This window comes from Odontesthes bonariensis, chromosome 6 (genome assembly GCF_027942865.1).
Source record: "Odontesthes bonariensis isolate fOdoBon6 chromosome 6, fOdoBon6.hap1, whole genome shotgun sequence".
In the NCBI taxonomy this organism is placed as follows: domain Eukaryota; kingdom Metazoa; phylum Chordata; class Actinopteri; order Atheriniformes; family Atherinopsidae; genus Odontesthes; species Odontesthes bonariensis.
Window position 1 is genome coordinate 34,644,625 of NC_134511.1, and position 19,914 is coordinate 34,664,538.

General features: G+C 41.2%; 1 protein-coding gene across 2 annotated transcripts in view; it reads right to left on the reverse strand.

The window, feature by feature from the left end:
• The window catches only part of LOC142382525 (transmembrane protein 132C), a 168,680-nt gene that overhangs the window by 54,613 nt on the left and 94,153 nt on the right, over positions 1-19,914 (reverse strand). For both annotated transcript variants that reach the window (XM_075468504.1, XM_075468503.1), the window contains exon 3: positions 6,655-6,801. In XM_075468504.1, coding sequence (XP_075324619.1) covers positions 6,655-6,801 — 147 coding nt within the window. The remainder of the gene's footprint in view (positions 1-6,654; positions 6,802-19,914) is intronic.

Sequence of the window (19,914 nt, forward strand, 5' to 3'; positions counted from 1 at the left end):
TATGTCTAATTTCACCTAAATAATGTCTATCAGCATAGAGAATATTCACACATTTTTGTCTGTAAAGTTTACAGGTGAAATGGGTGCGTAAAAGGCTGATATGTATGTCTTATATTGAAATAATATTTACTCTTTACGTACAGGTAGTCCTGGAAAAAAGAATAACTGATGAATGGGATTAAAATGTGACCACTAGATTTTACTTTCCACTGCAAAACAGTGTAAAGCCACTCCCCCCTCATTTCTTCTTCTTGGTCCTGACTGTACTGTTCTGGCACTGTTTGGTTGAGTGCTGTAAAACTTTATGCTTTTTTGGATCTTACTTGTTTTAGATACAATACCAAAACACAACATAAAAACAATTTGTTTCCATGGCAACATACTTTCTAGTGTCAAATATATCCCAAATGTATATTACTTGTCCCTCGTTTGTAATCCATTTGAAAACAAACTCCTAAAGTATTAGCTATTGGATGACACACTCCTTTCTGGTTAAGCCATAGCTTTTGTTGCCCAGCAACAATGATGAACAGGCAAAATGATCTAGAAGTGACTGCGACTAATTAGATAAATATGCCAGATTGTTGCCCCTGTTATTCAAAATTTCAGAAATATCTTAAAGATTTAAAAACATAAAACTGCTTTAAAAGAAAAATGGTAATATCATTTTGTACTGTAAATATGTTCAACTTGTGTTTTTAACAGTTTTAATCTACATAAATACAGGAAAAAACTTGTAGGAATTGCAAAACTCCAAATACTGACAGCCGGAATGTAATCCTACAAGGGATTAACCTCCAATAGCAGGATACTTAACCATAAACCTTCAGAAATCGGAGACACATGAACTCTCTGGTACACACGTAAACCTTAATCTGTCTCGCGACAGTATATCCGCTAAATGCCACATGGTGCCGATAGTGTGATATCAGTGAATCTGAGCATCTGTGCAATCTGACATCTCTCTTTATGTCACTAAAAATTGCTTTTCAAGTTACTGCGTAAAGTCAGTGTAATCCACTTTATGAATATGTTCAATTAAATTCACAGTCATTTGGTTTAGATATATGAAGCACAGATCAAATCCCCCTCACTGAGTTTATTACTGAAAAAAAATGCAGTAAGCTGCACCAAGGGATACTAGGAGCAGTCTGAGTGGTCAGGAGTAATCTGGCCTGACTACTGTAATCAGATGGCTGTCCTGGAGAGACATCTCTGTTCCTGTCCTTATACAGGACACCAAATCACATCTATTCTATTACAAACAATTTGACTTTTCCTTTCTCATCAACCTTACATTATATCGCTCAATATAACACTCCCTCTCTTCACTTCGTCTGAAACATGAGCATCAATGTAAAAGCTGTGATACATCTTTCTGTTAGTGCTGGCCTCATCTAATTTCTATTAATAAAAGACAATAAAGAAAAGACAGACAGACAGTTGTGTGCTGGTAAATAGTGCAAATGAGGCTCCACCAAGAGTTTTTACAGCAAATGGGGGGCACTGGGAATTGGGCTGATTCATTATTAAGAGTGTTAGCATTAAGACTATCAAGTTAACATTCTGTTTGCCCCTAATGTAATTGGGCCTTTTCATTTCAGCTTTGATTTATGCAGCATTAGAACCAACAGCATGTGGCTAATTTCTGGGACTGCTGAACACTAACACGATTTCTGAAAAAAATCACAAGGGTTCAGCACTCAACACCCAAGCACCCAAAGCTGTTCTGAGGTCACCACAGTGTTGATTATTGTGAAATAATTTGTGTTCATTTTTCATATAAGTGACCATTTGTACTGTAACATGACATTTTTCACATTTTTGACACAAGGTGCATATGGGTTAAACTTTCTCCGAGACCTTGAAATAGCTTAGAAAAAATTACATATCTATGTAAGATTAATCTTTTTCAAGTGTCTAAGAGGACTATAAAAGCTTTGTATCATTTCAGTTTCGCTGGAAATGTCAGAACCTATAAATTGTTCTATTGTTGTCTGTTTAGCTAGAATTTGTGATTGAAACAAATTGTAAGGTTGCTGCTAAATCTAATTATTTTTTGTATAGCTGCATGATTTCTTTTTCACTGGGATCCTCAGGATTCACACTGATGAGATTTGCCAGCCTGCTTCAGTGGAAAAGTCATTTAACTTTATTGTGAAATAATGCTGGCTTAATTTAATTATCTTCTCTTTAACTTTTTGTAGATTTGATTCAGACAATGTAAAACAAGCCAACCGAGTTGTGCTGCCTCTCTTGGGGTTTGGCTGTAATGAGTGGACTGCCTGCTGCCCCCTGGGTGGGTGTGGTGTGGGGGATTAATGGTGTGGCAGCAAGCAAGGGAGAGCCATCTGAACCCAGACAGTATTAATGAACTACCGAGGCCCAGACATGGCACTTCTACTGAGGCCTCCACTTATGGCTTATGACATGCTGAGGAAGCAGGACTGCTTCTGTTTCAAATGAGCTTGTCTTTAATGGTGACAAAGTGAACTTTTCAATCTACCAAAGTGCATTTCAGCCAATTCTATGTGTACTCCACATAAACATTTTGTCCCTTTATGTAAGGACTCATTTTGAGCTCTTTGACAGGCTGTTCTGTGACACCACTGATAATTTGAGCTTGTCCCAGAAAGGCTGCCAAGTTTGAACCAAAAAATTATGTCAAGGCAAAAAATAAATAATCAGGCAATAAATGCAAACTGAAGACACAAAATTGTCATCTCTCATCATGAAAAACACTCAGATATTCAGTCTGTTTTTATTCATATGAAAAGTATACTCAATAAATTAGAGAACGAGAGCTTTGAATTAAACCCCATCAAATTATAGTATGTCAGTGGTTCATTATTTGTCATATAATGACAAACAACAAACACTTTTCAGGAAAAGACCAAGGACCGTTTGCCCACTGCAACACAGCATAAAATAAGTTTTATAATTAATATTAGAATTCTTGATTTCACGCAAAAATCTTAAAAGGCGCGGGCCTCTTGTTCCAGGTCTCAAACAGCTGGAGTTTGCACTAGACGTGTTTTTGAAATGGTGATTAGAGAAGAATCATTAGTCTCCAAACTTTTAAGCTGAAATTTTAGATAATGTGTGTGATAATAAGACTCATTGTCATGCTTTTCAGCTAGATCAAATCTAGCTTTTCATTTAACCAACCAATGACAAAATTCTAGATGACTATTACCTCCTTATTGCATGCTCAATAGATGTATCTAGTTGAATTGAAAAGAAGCGACACCTGGTGCTTGACGTCTCCGTCAGGGTGAATTCAGCTCAGTTATTTCAGACAAAAGCCAAACCCATCTTCACACTATAGCACCCCTTGATGAAAACCTGTCACTGTTCAATTGTTCTTATTATGTAAGATGCTGCCAGTCAGGAGAGTGTGCAGAATTCCTTATGTATGCAAAGTGGAAGAACACAATTAAAAGGCATCAAACCTCGTATGACAATGTGTTAATATTAATATTTTCAAAATTCCTAATATGAATACAAGCAAAATCTTACACTATGTGCAGCTGTGAAGCATATGATGACAAAAAGTTGATGGATGAGAGTAAGTAATCCGTTTCACAGTAAGTCAGGTGGGGTTGGAGCATCAGCTGTGAATGGACAGACGGGAGTGGCTCAGCTGGCAAGAATGAGCTGCTCAAAGTGACTGGCTGAACTAGCACACAGAGTACACCTGACCCATCAGTAATGCTGTGCTCTCATGTGCGCAGTGGGGCTGAGCTCATGTCATGAAACACATACACACACACACAATTAGCCCTTCACAAACACTATTCAAAGGCATTTATGTCCAGTTGACAACCCAAGGTCCAGTTGCAGGATCAGAGGTTACAGTTTTCGGTCCACTCAGAGTGTAAGTGTGTATATGTGAGCGTGCTTGTTTCTCTATATTTATAACATCCAAAAATGAGGAACCCACAATACTTATGGTTTCTAACTTATCTTTTGGGGACCAAAGTGGTGAACAGTTAGACCCCAAAAGAATGTGTATATGTGAGAGGATGAAACTCAAACTCAAAATTCACGAGAACTGTTCGTGGTGACTGTCGGCTGGGTTATTTACCTTCCATCTACAGACAGTTTGTTTTAAATGTGCACAAAAGCCAACCTAAATCTAAAAGAAAATCTTAGGATAAACTGAACGGAGGACTGTTGCTGTGAGATTTCTATTTCTAACCTATTTGTTTTCCACCCACGGATATATAAGCAACGTGTCCTTTCGGCTACTTCCCAATGTTTAAAGAATCTTAGTTTGACTGAAGAAGCAATCTATTAAAAGTGCTAATGCTCACAAAGAAAGGGAAATTGCACTTTAAGGTGACATGTATGATACCAATACTTATTTTTGATTGAGCTACAGTAGAATAATGCAGTTATTAAAGTAAAGAGAGCCATACAAATGAATAGGACATACAATGTATTTTTTATTTTCATGGCTAAATGCAATTTATTGTCCACTTGGAATGTTGTTCTCAATTCGCTTTTATTTTGATCTTATTCCATGAAATGTGATCTATTTTATTCTGTAAGAAAGCTGTATTTTTCAAGCTCTTCCCAATAAAGGATGTCATGGTACACATGTTGCCTCATGATAAATCAACTGCCATCAAATCATCATGCCTTTTCCACCATTATTTTGATACTCATCAATGAATATTGTTGAAAATTGTAAATTAGTATATGCTATAATGTGTTTTTAAAATCTAACTGGAGGTAACATCTGAATACTTGTATTAAAAGGATAAACATGTAAAACTGCTGTTAGAAACAAAAATAAGATGCAAACAGCATCCATACCTGTTTGACCTATAGCGTTCAAACACTTCATTATCCTTTTATCCTCAAAGACGGCTTGGAGGGAAGAAAGCAGAGAGAGTGACAGCTCAACGGATGAGATACCTATGTCTAATCTCCTTCTAAAAAGAGCTATACTGAGATGACTGGGAGCAAGGAGGACCAGACAAAAGGAAAACAGGGGCATTGTTTATTGTATAGCCATCATGGGGTCTTCTTTGTCAAGTGACTTTGACAGCTGCTGGGATCAAGAAGCAGTCTGACGTACATGGTCCAAACAGCGGGGATTGGACTGAATGCGCTCACGCTTGTCTCTGGCTTCTCCACTTTGTAAATCTATAAAATATAATTTTACAATAGTAATAAGGTGTATGTGTGTGCGAGAGAGAAGGTGTGATTATGAGACAGCAAAGAGACAACCACCTGCATAGAGGAGAAGCCATGTGAACAATCCTGCTTAGTGCTGCAGTTTCCTCAATGCTCCTGTATACATTGTTCAAAATTCAGCAACTCATCTAAGACATATCCACAAGCTCATTATATTAGATCTATGGTAATGCTATAGTTTGAGCTCCCAGGATAGATTGTGGTTGGAACTTGCTGTTCATGAAGTCAGCTAAAGTGGCGCTGACTGCTCTGAAAAGCTCAACTATTATACCAGTGCAGTCACAACACTCATGACTGAGAGTGACCATCGGCAACGGACACAGCACAACTAAGCTGCAGCTCTACAGAAGCAGGGCAGTTTCTAAAGCAATTTGCTGCATGTGATAGAAAATGCTTACTAGCTGCTTCTGATATCACAGCCAAGGCTGTCCAAAAGCATGCACAGCTGTCTATGTTTTATGTGCTGTAACACCACTGCACCATAAAAATTCTGTTTAATGATCCACTAATAATAGTATTACTAAAAGAAGTCATGGCACCAAAAGATTCAAATGACTTATGTCTCACATGCAGCTCTGCACTTAAATAACCCACCGCACAACTTTGATTATAAAGTTGGAGTTGCAATGTCAAGAGTACTTTTTTCTTAAGGGAATGGTTTAAAATTGTCAAAGTGGAACGAATTCCAAAGAGCAAATAAGTAAGCTTTCCCCAGACCAAAATCTGCCTCTAATCCATAAAATTACACCTGTCACTAGAAAGTTAAATTTATTAAAACTACTTCCTGATCCGAGAAGGAAAAACCATTAAAACGCACAAAAGCCTTCAATCAACACTTAATTAACGCAGCAACCTTTCCTTCGTGCTGGCAATCACTTCCCTATCTGCCAGATTAGTTTAGGGACGTGAATACAGATTGGAAATGGTCAAAACAAGTCTGAGGCATGGCAGTAGAGAAAATAAGTATGCAAATAAAATGAGTGCAGGGGAGGGGCAGGCTGGCAAGAGAGAAATGAAGATACTGCAAAAGTCAACTTTTTCCTCCACATGGTTATGTCAAGTCAAGTGTGTCATTTCAGCACATGGAACATCACTTAAATAACCATTCACAGTGATTTTATTTCTTGTGTGTCTCTTGAGAAATGTGAAACATCAGTGGCAGCATTTTCTAAACTGACAGAGAAAATGTTTTCGGAGATTGGCTCATCAAGTCTTATAAACCCATTTTACAGATGATACCGAAATAAAGCATCTCTAACATAAAAGTAAATATAGGAGCAGAAATAATGTGAAGTACTGTAATGTTAGGCATAATATATGCCTTAGTTATTTTGTCTATCATTTACAAAGAAGATTTTTTTAGAATAAAAATAAGCATTTTTCTCTAGGGGGTCATTGATGAGAAAATCTTGACGTATATAAATGATGTGAAGTCATTCATATGCTGACCTTTGCTGATCATAAGTTGACTGCTTTCTGCGGCAGTGGAGAGTCACCACTCGATGGCCTTCACTCCTCAAATCCTGGCTAACTATCCACTGAGTGGGGTTGCTGGGACGAGCTCCGAGAAATGCCACTCCTTCCTTCAACTTCACTCTGTGGAAGAACAAAAACATTTACATGTTTATAAATGTACTTGTGTCTGCCGTGAACAGCCTCACTTGAGTGATTCAAACACAGATCCAGCTAATCCATGTAAACCGTCTTCATCCAAAGAGACAATGGATTTTCTTTTGCCATTCTGTCAATAAACACATCATCCAGATGGTTCTTCAAAGGATGTCGCAGCTGCAATTTTGGTCTTTGATCAGACTGTTTTAATTTCCCAAGAGGCAGCTGGTTGCGATGAAAAAAATTGTTATTGTCTTGTTAAGTTTGTGAACCCTAAATATTGTCGGTGTACTAATTCACCACATTTTCTTCAGGTCTGAAACAAAATGTATCAAAATAACCAAAGAAAAAGAACATCACCGGATCTGCCATCTGTGGTAAATAGACTGTTTGACATGAAATTAGGATATGAGTGTGATCCCATTATTCCACTCTCCCTCCTTTACTTCTATTCATAATAGATTCCATAATAGATAGAGTGAAAAGGACATTATAAAAAGGTCTCTTTGACTGCGGTAAAATTACAGCGTCACTGTCCTTGGCTCAGTGGACTACAAAGGATGAAAAAGTCTAAAGGAAAAAAAAAAGCAAATGGAAATGGCTTTAAATGTAGCCCATATTATAAAGTACTCACTGTACAGAGGCTGATTTAAAAGTAAAAGTGCTGACATATAATAGATTTAGACTAATGTTCCATAACGTAACACAGTCAAAGGCCTAGGTGATTTTATCCGAGAGTGACAGCGAAGTACCAAGATTGAAGAGCAGACTAAATTATAACAGAAGGCCCAATCACTTTCCCTGTCCAATCCATACCACACTGGCAGATGAGACCAAAGATACGGCTTTGCTTTCATCTTGAATTTGCTGCTGTCTTTTTTAGATGCAATTGCCTATCCCTCCTCCAATGAATATACCTGCCCTTCCCAATCAAGCCTCCTTCTTTGATGTGATACCTTGTCATGTTTTGCCGCAGGTTACATGTGAGAAGTGAAAATGGAATAAAAGATAAACACCAAACCTACAGTAAGAGTCACTTTAAACGCGTGTGAATGCGTCTTATGTTTGTGTGTGTGTAATGTTTCTAAAAATCTTCCCTCTGTGTTGTCAGATAAAACATTAATCAATTTTATAACAACTTCACTTGTTGGTAAGATAAGAGTGCACAGTATTGTTGCACAGTGACTTGATCATCGTTTGCCATCTTTCAGACTTTGTTCGGCATGCTATGAAATGTAAGATTATTGTTCCACCTGATCAGGCTAATGTCACCGAAACTGTAAATGAAAAAACCTGACATTTAAACACAGCATCGAGTGGTGGAAGTATGTAATGTGTTTAATCGCAAATAGCATGGAAAATGACAATGTTTCTTCCACAGACAATACCTATCAGTTAGACAACTGTCTATCAGACCAGCCTGTTGGGTTACAACGGTGAGAAGCTCCGCCCCAGGCAATGGCAACGATACTACCACATCAGTGTAGGATATCTATGCAATCAGAGAAGGGCAGAAATCGTATTCTATTCTGTTCCAGAAAAGGACAGCTGACCCAGCGTATATCTTCTTCAAGACCTAACCAAATATATTTTTTCGTTTGTGTAAACCTAACCAAACACAAACCTAACCCAAACTGACCTAACTCCAACGGTTCACTGTTGTCCATAGTTAAAACAGCTCCTCTTAAATAATCTATCCAGATCTTTGAGAGTTAAAGCAGTGTGCCTAAATCTAACCAAACACTAACCAAAGACAAAAATAACTGTATCGAGGAGGTTGACTAAACATTCCATCACTTCAACTGCCTCCTGAGATGTTTTCTGAGAAAGAAACCCTCTTCCAGCAGGCTTAAGAGCATAATTTAATAGGGGAAAATTAATAATATCTCTACTGGGGAGCCTGTTTGGCTTGATTGAATGCATTTTGTATGTTATATAAATGTTAGATCCACCTTTCAAGCCAAAGTGAGAGGAAATGCTTAGGGGAAGCTGACTGGAAGTGAGTATACAACTACAACACAAAAAGCTCATGTACAGACCTTCCCAGGTCCCAGCGGGAGCAGCAGGGTCTTGTATCTGGTTTCGTTACACTTCAGTGATCGGGTTGTCTATCACCGGTTTCCAGTGAGGCTTCAGAATGTTTTAAACAGAGCTGAGTCTCCAAAGACAGCCAGTCATTACCCCACAGTCCGTATCCTGCCCATAGAGCAGTTGTTGGAGTATGAAGTGTCAGTTGAAGTGTCTTTTATTGACTTAATGGTCAATTTGACCTTATAACCAGCAAGCAGAGCAGTCTCTTGCAAATTACAGAGAATAAAGTTAAAAATTCGCAGTCAGGTAAACTACATGTTATTACTATTTTGTTATGTAAGAGGGCAAAAGTTTCATATTCATTTGGGACTAATCAAATGGTAGAGTTGAGGTTGAATAGAATGTCATCTATCTATCTATGATGGTGTCTATTATAATGCATCCTGAGGGGGAAGGAAAATAAAAAAATCGGTATCAAATTTGTAGGCAATCCATCTGACAGTTTTTGAGACATTTCATGCAAAACCTCATGGTGAAGCTGAAGTCATTATGATTTACTGTCTAGAGTTGATGATAATGTGGAAAAACTGTGCTAATCCATCTGTCACTAGATAAGAGAAAACTTTGGGCTGCTGCAGGAGCAACAACATCACCCAAATCAGCATGATTTATTCTCCATGGACCAAGGATTAAATATTTGTTGTTGGTGCCATTTTCTATTCAATAATTTATGTTCATATTTAGTTATTATTCTTTGGATATATTTAGTATTTGTATATTACAGCATATTTATGTTGGCATTATATCTGCATTACTATATAATTTGCCCTTAGTATAATCTGCATTCAGTTTAATACTTAGAATGTCTAGAATGTATATCCAATAGGAACTGAAGCTGAGCAATGACGTTTTGGAGCTCGCGCATCTGTTGAATGTAAAAAACTCCTGTGTGTTTGTTATGTTTGAGATCTTCAGTAAAGACGGGGCGAACACACTGTTTTCTACCGTCGTTCAAACTTTAACACGAGTAGACTCGTTCATTCCGTCTGACTGAGTGGTTATTTGCATGAATCTCAAGAAAGAAATGGTCAAGAATTCAAAACGGACATTTAGCCACTACATTAAGTAGAAAACAGTCACCGAGGGCGAGAGAAGAATCGTGGAAAGCGGAGGAAAGCTTCACATGCGTTGGTCACGCGTTCATGAAGAAAGAAGAAGCACTGAGCGCAGTGCACAAACAGACGACTTCAATGATGATGGATGAGTACAAAAATGTCACACCATGAATGAACAAATAAGCAATGCTTCAGACTTGCAAGCAATGTCGAAAAACGGACGATTGTTTCACTGTAATGCTGACGCCAAGATAACGTGGCTGAGTCATCATATTTAAAGTTTCAAGAAGTGCTAAGCTGCTAGTTAAGAAGCCATTCATGACAGTTTGTGAAACGTGCTATTGTTAGCAGGTCATATCAGCTCAGAAGAAGCTCACGTTTGCCTCTGGAAATAAAGCCTTCAATCTTACTTTGGAAAACTGCATGTTTTAAGATTAAAGGAAACCTTATTTGGATTTCAGAAGTTCATAAGAGTTTGCTGAGACGTATCTAACATAAATAGCCATTCAAAATGTCTGAAGATGGAAAAAAGATGGACGGCAATGTCGAGCTAGACACTAAAAGAAGGATCAAGTTAACTCCAAAGGTCTTAAAAGAGAAACTTGATAAGCAAATGACTCTAAGAAAACGTGTTTTAGCACGCCTTGTCTCCAAAGCAGAGGAAATTGAGAATCTAATGAGCAATGATTCCAATGCACTTGCAGTAGAAAAGGATCATCTTCGAGAATACTCAAAATTACTGAATGCGTTTATTGAAGTGAATAGCACAGTAAATGACCTGTTGCCAGAAGAAGAAAGAAAAGCTGACCAGCAGTATTGTGGTGAGCCTAATCTCGCCAAGTATGAGAACTTTTTGACCACGTTGGAGCAGTGGATAATAGAAGTGAAACAGCAGGCCAAGGCCGCTCATGAACAGGCTGTGACTGAATATGATGCTCCAAAGGATGGCGCAATAACACAGCAGGGTGAGCCTGATGGTGAAGAGCCTGCTATTGAAGAGGTGCATCCGGATGACGGTGTGTCTATGGTGCACCAGAAGCATGCTTCAGTCCCAGCACGAAGTGTATGCAGTAGACACTCAAGGGTGTCCAATGCATCATCTCATGCATCGTCTGTGCGTAAGAAAGAGGAAGCTCACAGAGCAGCTTTACTGGTGCGTGCAGCCGCACTTGAGAAGAAAGAAGCACTGCAGTTGCAAGAGGCTCAAATGGAAGCACAGCTGAAGTTACAGAGAATTCAGATGAAAACTCAAATGGAGAAGCTTGAATTCGAGACTGCTCTCGCAGAATCCTCAGCAAAGCTACAGGTTCTGGAAGAATACGAGAACATGGAAGATGGGATGAATTCATACCTCAACAAGAACATGCATGCAGCTACGACCATCCCACGTCATGGTCCAGATGTCAGGCCAAAATCGACTAGCTTTCCTCGAGTTATCCCAGATAACAGTGCGTTTCATGTTCCAGCTAGGCAGACGCCTCGTGTGCATGTGAAAAAAGAAAACGACGATGTTGCAGACACACGTCCTGGTGCAAGGCAAGTTGAACTCGGTGAAGTGATATTGAAACAGAAGGATATCACTGAGATGTTAGTTATACAACAAAGGCTAGCCAACTTACCTCAACGCAAAGTTCCTGAATTCAGTGGCGATCCCCTTGAGTTCCTGCCGTTCCTGACGGCGTTCGAGCACATCATTCACAATCGAACAGACAACGATGCAGATCGTCTGTATTATTTAGAACAATTCACCATAGGTGAGCCGAGAGAATTGGTGAGAAGTTGCCAACACATGAACGCACAACAAGGCTACAAGTAGGCAAGAAAGCTCTTGACTTATCACTATGGCAACGAACAGAGAATAGCTGCGGCCTATGTCGACAAGGCTGTCAAATGGCCTCAAATCAAAGCAGAAGATGCAAAGTCACTACATAGCTTCTCTATTTTTCTTACTGGGTGCAACAATGTTATAAACGATTTGGAGTACCAAGAGGAAATGAACAGCCCGAGCAATCTTCGGCTCGTTGTCCACAAGTTGCCCTTCAGGCTTCGCGAAAGATGGAGAGTTGTAGCTTTCGACATCCAAGAGAAAGAACGAAGAAGAGCCGACTTCGCAGATCTTGTGGGGTACATCAACAGACAAGCTAAGATAGCTTCAGACCCACTGTTCGGTGATGTCAAAGACCCTTCTGACGTCAAAGAAAGGAGTAAGTTCAGCGCCAAACCTGCTATGGGCCGACTGAAAAGAACCACTGGCCTAGCTACAAGTGTAACGCCAGCTGACGATTCCTCTGAATCAAGAAAGACCAAGCAGACTAGCAATGCATTTCAAGAGCCATGTCTGTATTGCAACAAGGGACACACTCTGAGTGCATGCAACAAAATCAGAAGTCTGCCGAATAAAGAAAGAATCGAGTTCCTTAAAGGAAAAGGTCTTTGTTTCGGGTGTCTGACTCAAGGGCACCTGGGAAAAGATTGCAAAAAGAAAGCCACGTGTGAAGTTTGCAGCAAGAAACACCCTACTCTGCTCCACATGAAAAGAGAGGAAGATGGCAACCAAGCAACTGCCAAGCCTGAGAAGCCAAGTGAAGGCTCCACCAGTGAACTCTCAGCAGTCACCAGGGCCGGAGGCAGCGACTGTATCCTTTCCATTGTGCCAGTGCGCATTAAATCCAAGAAGAGCAACAACACCATAGAAACGTATGCGTTCATGGACTCAGGCAGTTCAGCAACGTTTTGCTCCGAACGATTGATGAGGCGACTTGGTGTCAATGTTAAGAGGACTCAAGTGCTACTCCGTACCATGGGCCAGGAGAAACCTGTGTCCTGCTTCGTCCTCTCAGATCTGGAGGTGTGCGGTCTGACAGAGAGCAAGTACATCAGCCTGCCAGATGTTTACACCCACACGGACATACCTGTTACAAAGGAGAATGTTCCTGTAGAGAAAGACCTGGAAAGATGGCCGTATCTGCGGAAAGAAGTGCGGCTACCACAGATCGACGCAGATGTGGAGATGCTCATTGGAATGAACGCTCACTCTGCAATGGAGCCGTGGAAGATAATCCACAGTCAAAACGACGGGCCTTATGCCATTGTAGCAGTCACAGTGCCGTGTGGATTAAGAGTTTTTCAAACTTTGACAAAACCAACATTCCTGTGGGGGATGTTTACGTATGTGGATATAAACCAGATCTTCATTTTCTTTCCACAAAGGAAAAAGAGACAGAAACTGCCTAATTTACAACACCCTTAAGAGCTTTTGGGGAGTGAAAAAGAACTCACTCTTGGAAAAGTGGGACACTTACTATCTTATCTAGACCATAACTCGAAAGTTGACACTTTAACACCCCTTTTCACCAGCAAACCGACCAGATGGCTACATACGAACTGAGAAGACTTCACTAAGGCTCACTTTTAGTCGAATCTTAAAACTATATTAAATGTGTTTGATAACCGTATACAATTTCTTTCAGGTTTCCAGCTTGATCACAAGACGCATATAGAGACAATTTGTACGATTCTGACTTAAATATTGACAAAGAACTGATTTTGGTGGAAAACGCCCAACCTGCCTGATGGAACCACATTGCCCCCTAGTGGTCTGCAGTGTTGATTAGTTGAACATTTAAATCCCAGAGGACTCAGTAAAATGGACAATATAGGCAACTATTAACTTCTAACATGTCCCTTCAGTATCTATTTGGTATTTGTTTGGTGTCCCCATTGTTAACACAGAAAATGAACATTGTGTGACTCACTATTCATATGTCACGATTTCATAGATATTCATCTGAATTTTGAAAGTCATAATTGTCTTTATCATGTGTGTTATTTTGATGTCTTTATATTACAAGTCTATGTTATATCTTTAATCTGCATATCTTAACAAGATGTGGTGTTTTCAGAATCAACGAGACAAATGTTCTATGAGATGGGAGTAATGGAGAAACACAGAGTTCTTTGTCTCATCCAGAAATCCCCCTTTAGCACAGATCACCTTACACAGACATGCACACAAGCATATCATTGGCTGAAAAAGTAGTGTAAGCCCCACCTCCGAGAGTCAAAACCCGGTGCCCCGCGAAATACACTCTCTTGCCTTCTTGCCTCTCTCGTTTCTTGCCTCTTGTTGTTTTCCAGAAGCACGCTCTTGTTTTCAGAGGGAGAACAGGTCAGAGAAGAACAATGGAGAATTGATCAGATGAGTTGCTCAGAGAGATTTGAAGAGCACGGAAAGATGAGAGTATGAGCCGTGGAGAAGACGACGGAGGGGAGGAAGGAGAAGGACGGAGCAGGACCCAAAGAAAGACGAAGAAGACCCGAACAAAGAAACAGATTGAAATACTCTGAAGATGCACGTTTTACGTGTTTTTGTTCGTCCCTCGCCATCCACGTCCTTCTACGTCGCACGTCCTAACCTCCGCTGTTTCACGCCATCATCACCTTTTCCTACCAAGAAAGCCAACTCCAAGCAACCTTTTATTAATCTTCTGTGAACTTAAGTTCACTTCATCAGAGAAGCAACGGACCCACTGACATCAGAAGATTCGATCATCTAACAGCAAAGCCCTCAACACCATCGTCCCCGTTTCCCGGTGGAAAAGAGCAACTGAGAAGCTAAAAAGTCAGCCACGACAGCCAGGAAGGCCCAGAGAACGGAAGAGAAGTCCCCTCGGACCCCGCGTGGCCGCTGTCGTGTTCCGACTAAGCAGAACTTCAGCACAGTAAGACTGACCCGTTTTCACCTTAAAGTGGGTTTGATGGATGTCTCGAGGCTTTCACAGAATGATAAATTAATCCGAAATGTCAGTATTTAGAGTCAAATAGTCAGCCAACCCAAACTATTTGAATACATCCAGTATTTCCCCATTCCCCATATTTTATTTTCCATTCACTAAGTGTTTTATATAATCACCCATATTCAATGCATCTCCTGTTTGTTTAAAGGTTCATGTCTAAGATCATATCATTGTAATAAACAGCTCATATATCTATATATATGTTATAATCACAGATTGTGTCGTATGCTTTCTTTACGTAATGTCTGTCCAACCAAACGAGAACTTCACGAAAGTAGCGAGATATGAGACTGAATATTAATTGAATATTAATTATTAATTAATTTAACACCAGGATCGTAAGATTTCAAACAGTTTTCCTACCTGACTGTGACTTAAATTAAGTTAAAACCTAGGTGGGTGGTGCCCTGAATTCGAGGTAAGGTTTATTTGAGACTGTAAGAACATCTCATAAATCCTTATATTTAATAGGTATATAAATACCCGGTAACGCTACACCATAAAGACAATCCTTGGCTGGGTAGTAAATGGCCCTCTGAAGAAAGACAATGACCACAAGCCAAGTCACTTCAGTCATGGTGCTTCAGTCAACAGAGTGTCTGTCAGCAGTGTGGACAGCATGCTGTTGCGGCAGTACAATCACGACTTTCCAGAGCAAGCCTGCGAAGAGAAGTCTGAAATGTCGCGAGAGGACATCCAATTCATGCAGTGTGTGACTGAGACCACTAAGACAATTGATGGACACTACTGCATCGGTATGCCTCTTAGGAACAAAGACGTTGTGATGCCTAACAACAGGTGTGTTGCTGAGCAACGAGCATCGAGCCTAAAAAGGAAACTCGCTAAGAACCCCAGCTTCCACAATGACTACACAGCCTTCGTGGCAGACCTGCTGAGCAAAGGCTACGCAGTGGAAGTCCCTGCCAACGAGCACAACCGCAACGATGGTCGAGTATGGTATATTCCCCATCATGGCGTGATCCATCCGCAGAAAGGGAAATTGCGGGTTGTTTTTGATTGTGCCTCTTCGTTCCAAGGGAGGTCGCTGAACGAGGAGTTGTTACAGGGGCCGGACCTCACAAATAGTCTGGTTGGAGTCCTGACAAGATTTCGCCACGACCACGTCGCACTCATCTCAGACATTGAGGGGATATACCACCAGGTGAGAGTCCCTGAGGAAGATTCCGATCTTTTGCGATTCCTCTGGTGGTCAGAGGGAGATCTGAACCAGCCTCTGTGTGAGTACAAGATGGTTGTCCACTTGTTTGGGGCCAAGTCTAGCCCAAGCTGTGCCAACTACGCTTTGCGGCGGACTGCAGAGGATGGAAAAGATAGGTCATCACCTGAGGCAGTAACCACAGTTCTCGAGCACTACTATGTAGACGACTGTCTTGTCTCAGTGTCCGACGAGACAAAGGCTACTTCTTTGACCAAAGACCTCATTGCACTGTGCGAGTGGAGGATTTCATTTGGCAAAATGGTCTAGCAACAGCCGTGAAGTATTGTCATCACTTCCCGAACATGAGCGTGCAAAGGAGATCAAGAATCTAGATCTGGACAGGGATGAGTTACCCATGGAGAGGGCACTTGGAGTGGACTGGTACATCGAATCAGATTCCTTCAAGTTCCGCATCCTTGTGAAGAACATGCCTGTCACCAGAAGGGGTATCCTATCAGTCGTAAGCTCAATTTACGACCCCCTTGGCATTCTTCTCGCCAAGACCATTGTGCAGAATCTCTGCCGAATGAAACTTACCTGGGATGATGAGGTTCCTGAAGACTTAGCAAACGGATGGTTTGCATGGCTGTCTGACTTGAGGCGGTTCACCAGCTTCTCTGTCAAGAGGTGCATCAAACCAGAGGGATTTGGTCTTGTAGCGTCAGCACAGCTGCACCATTTCTCTGACGCTAGCGAGAAGGGCTACGGTGTTGTCAGCTACATTCGCATCAAAAACAGCCACAGACAAGTCCATTGCTCGTTTCTTCTTGGAAAATCCAGAGTGACGCCGCTCAAGCCAGTCACCGTGCCACGTCTCGAGTTGACCGCGTGTACCATTGCGGTAAAAATGGACAAGCTCCTGAAGCAAGAACTTCGGATGGACCTCAAAGAGTCCGTGCTATGGACAGATAGCACCACTGTCCTCCGATACATTGACAATGACGACGCTCGTTTTAAAACCTTTGTGGCGAATAGAGTGTCGACAATCAGAGAGAACACAAGGCCAGCCCAGTGGAGATATGTCAGCACGTCTTCTAATCCAGCTGACCACGCATCACGAGGAATGAAGGCAGAGCACTTCATGAAGTGTCAGAGTTGGATTGAAGGACCTGACTTCCTTTCCAAGGATGAGTCTCACTGGCCGGTCCTCTCAGAGTTCTCAAGAAATGTAAGTGAGGATGATGCAGAGGTGAAGCGCAAGACCACTGTACATCATTAATGCCGTCAACTCAAACACAGACCCTCTCTTCAAGCTGATTCATCAATACTCCAACTGGCACAGTCTGAGGAAGGCCGTCACCTGGATGTTGAGGCTGAAGGAGTTGCTTAAAAATCTGTGCGAAAGAAGGAAGATTTTTGAGTCTCAAACCCAGTCTCAAGACAGTCACGATGTGGAACTCAAGATCATTGAAGACCACATGCAGAAGTGGAGATCTGGTCTAAAAGGAACCCATCTGACTATCAAGGACATCAGGAGAGCATAAACTGCTATCATCCAGTTCAGCCAAAGGCAAACCTTCCTTGAGGAGCTTTGTGCGCTGCAGAAGGGTGATACGATCAGGAGAAGCAGTTTTATCGTCAGATTGGATCCTTTCCTCCAAGATGGTGTCCTCCGGGTTGATGGAAGACTGCACCAGGCAGCCTTGCCGGAACACACAAAGCATCCAGCTATTCTAGCCAAGAACCACCATGTCACAACTCTGATCATCAGGAACGCACATGAGGAGACCGGACATGGAGGGAGGAACCACACCCTCACTCGGCTGAGACAGAGAGTCTGGATATGCAAAGGGAATGCAGCTGTGAGAAGTGTGCTTTCAAGGTGTGTGAAATGCCGGAAGAGTCAAGCTGCGGTTGGTGAACAGAAGATGGCGAATCTACCACCAGATCGTCTTCAGCCAAACCGCCCACCGTTCACCAACGTCGGCGTAGACTATTTTGGCCCCTTTGAAGCCAAGCATGGACGAGCACGAGTCAAGCGCTACGGAGTCTTGTTTACTTGCCTTACAGTCAGAGCCATCCACATTGAAATCGCACACTCACTAGACACAGACTCTTGTATAAATGCGGTGAGACGTTTCATTGCAAGACGAGGACAAGTGGAAGTTATGAGATCTGATAACGGTACGAATCTGGTAGCTGCAGAGCATGAGCTCCGCAAGGCCATGAAGGAATGGAATCAGTCCCAGATCTCTGAAGCTCTGCTGCAAAGGGGAGTTACCTGGATCTTCAACCCGCCTGCTGGGTCGCACCACGGCTGGATCTGGGAGCGTCAAATAAGAACAGTGCGCAAAGTACTTACCAGTGTCCTGAAGCTCCAGTCTCTCGACAACGAATGTCTGCACACTGTGATGTGTGAAGTGGAAGCAGTGATTAACAGCAGACCCCTTACTAAGTCGTCAGATGATGTCAACGATCTCGAACCACTGACGCCGAATCATCTTCTTCTGCTCAAGGGAAAGCCAGCACTCCCTCTGGGCAAGTTTCAGAAAGAAGATCTGTACTGCAAAAGAAGATGGAGGCAGGTGCAGTATATCTCTGACATCTTTTGGAAGCGTTGGTCAGGAGAATACTTTCCCCTCTTACAAGAACGGCAGAAGTGGCTGGAAAAGAAGAGAGACGTGAAAGAGGGTGACGTCGTACTCATAGTGGATGAAAGGGCTCCAAGAGGGTCCTGGTTGATGGGAAAAGTGGAGAAGACCATCCCCGATGCCCAAGGGTTTGTTCGTCGGGTCATCGTGAAAACGAAGACCAACACACTTGTGAGACCCATCGACAAGCTGTGTCTCTAGCTGGAGATGGAAGAATCTCATGGACAATGAAAGACATCTATTCAGTTAATTTACAGCCCTGCATTTAAGTAATGGGGATTTGAGTATAGAAAAGGACTCTTTATTTAGTTTAGTGTAATTGTCATCCCCATGATGAGCAATTAGGGGCCGGAAATGTTGGTGCCATTTTCTATTCAATAATTTATGTTCATATTTAGTTATTATTCTTTGGATATATTTAGTATTTGTATATTACAGCATATTTATGTTGGCATTATATCTGCATTACTATATAATTTGCCCTTAGTATAATCTGCATTCAGTTTAATACTTGTCTAGAATGTATATCCAATAGGAACTGACGCTGAGCAATGACGTTTTGGAGCTCGCGCATCTGTTGAATGTAAAAAACTCCTGTGTGTTTGTTATGTTTGAGATCTTCAGTAAAGATGGGGCGAACACACTGTTTTCTACCGTCGTTCAAACTTTAACACGAGTAGACTCGTTCAGTTCGTCTGACTGAGTGGTTATTTGCATGAATCTCAAGAAAGAAATGGTCAAGAATTCAAAACGGACATTTAGCCACTACATTTGTCATGGCATGTCAGAAAAGAAATAATAATTTTCCACCTGCTGGAGATGCGAAAACTGACAGATATTCACATGAGTAGAGCTCACAGACCATCCAACATATGACATCTTAAGAACAAGCTAGAAGTATATTTGAATGTTTTTCCCAGCACTCAAAAATATAATGCCCCTGAAATGTCTTACCTAAGAATACAATACTAACTTGCATCTCAACAAAGATTGCCAGTCGAGGAGTTTTAACATCTATCATCTGAGGAGAGAGGTGTATGGGCCTCCCGAAAACCTGATCGACAAATTCACAAGCCAGTAACCATTAAGTGCTGTCAAAAGAAACCTGAAGACTCAAACACAGAGCAAGTATAGAGGGAGAGTTTGCTTTAGCATAGCAAAAGTCCTAAAAGCAAACTCCAGCTAGTTACAGGTTAATAAGAACCAGCTGTTGGCATATAAAATATGTTACCTGCAATTATATAATAATGATAATAATTATAGTATCTATCTATCTATCTATCTATCTATCTATCTATCTATCTATCTATCTATCTATCTATCTATCTATCTATCTATCTATCGTG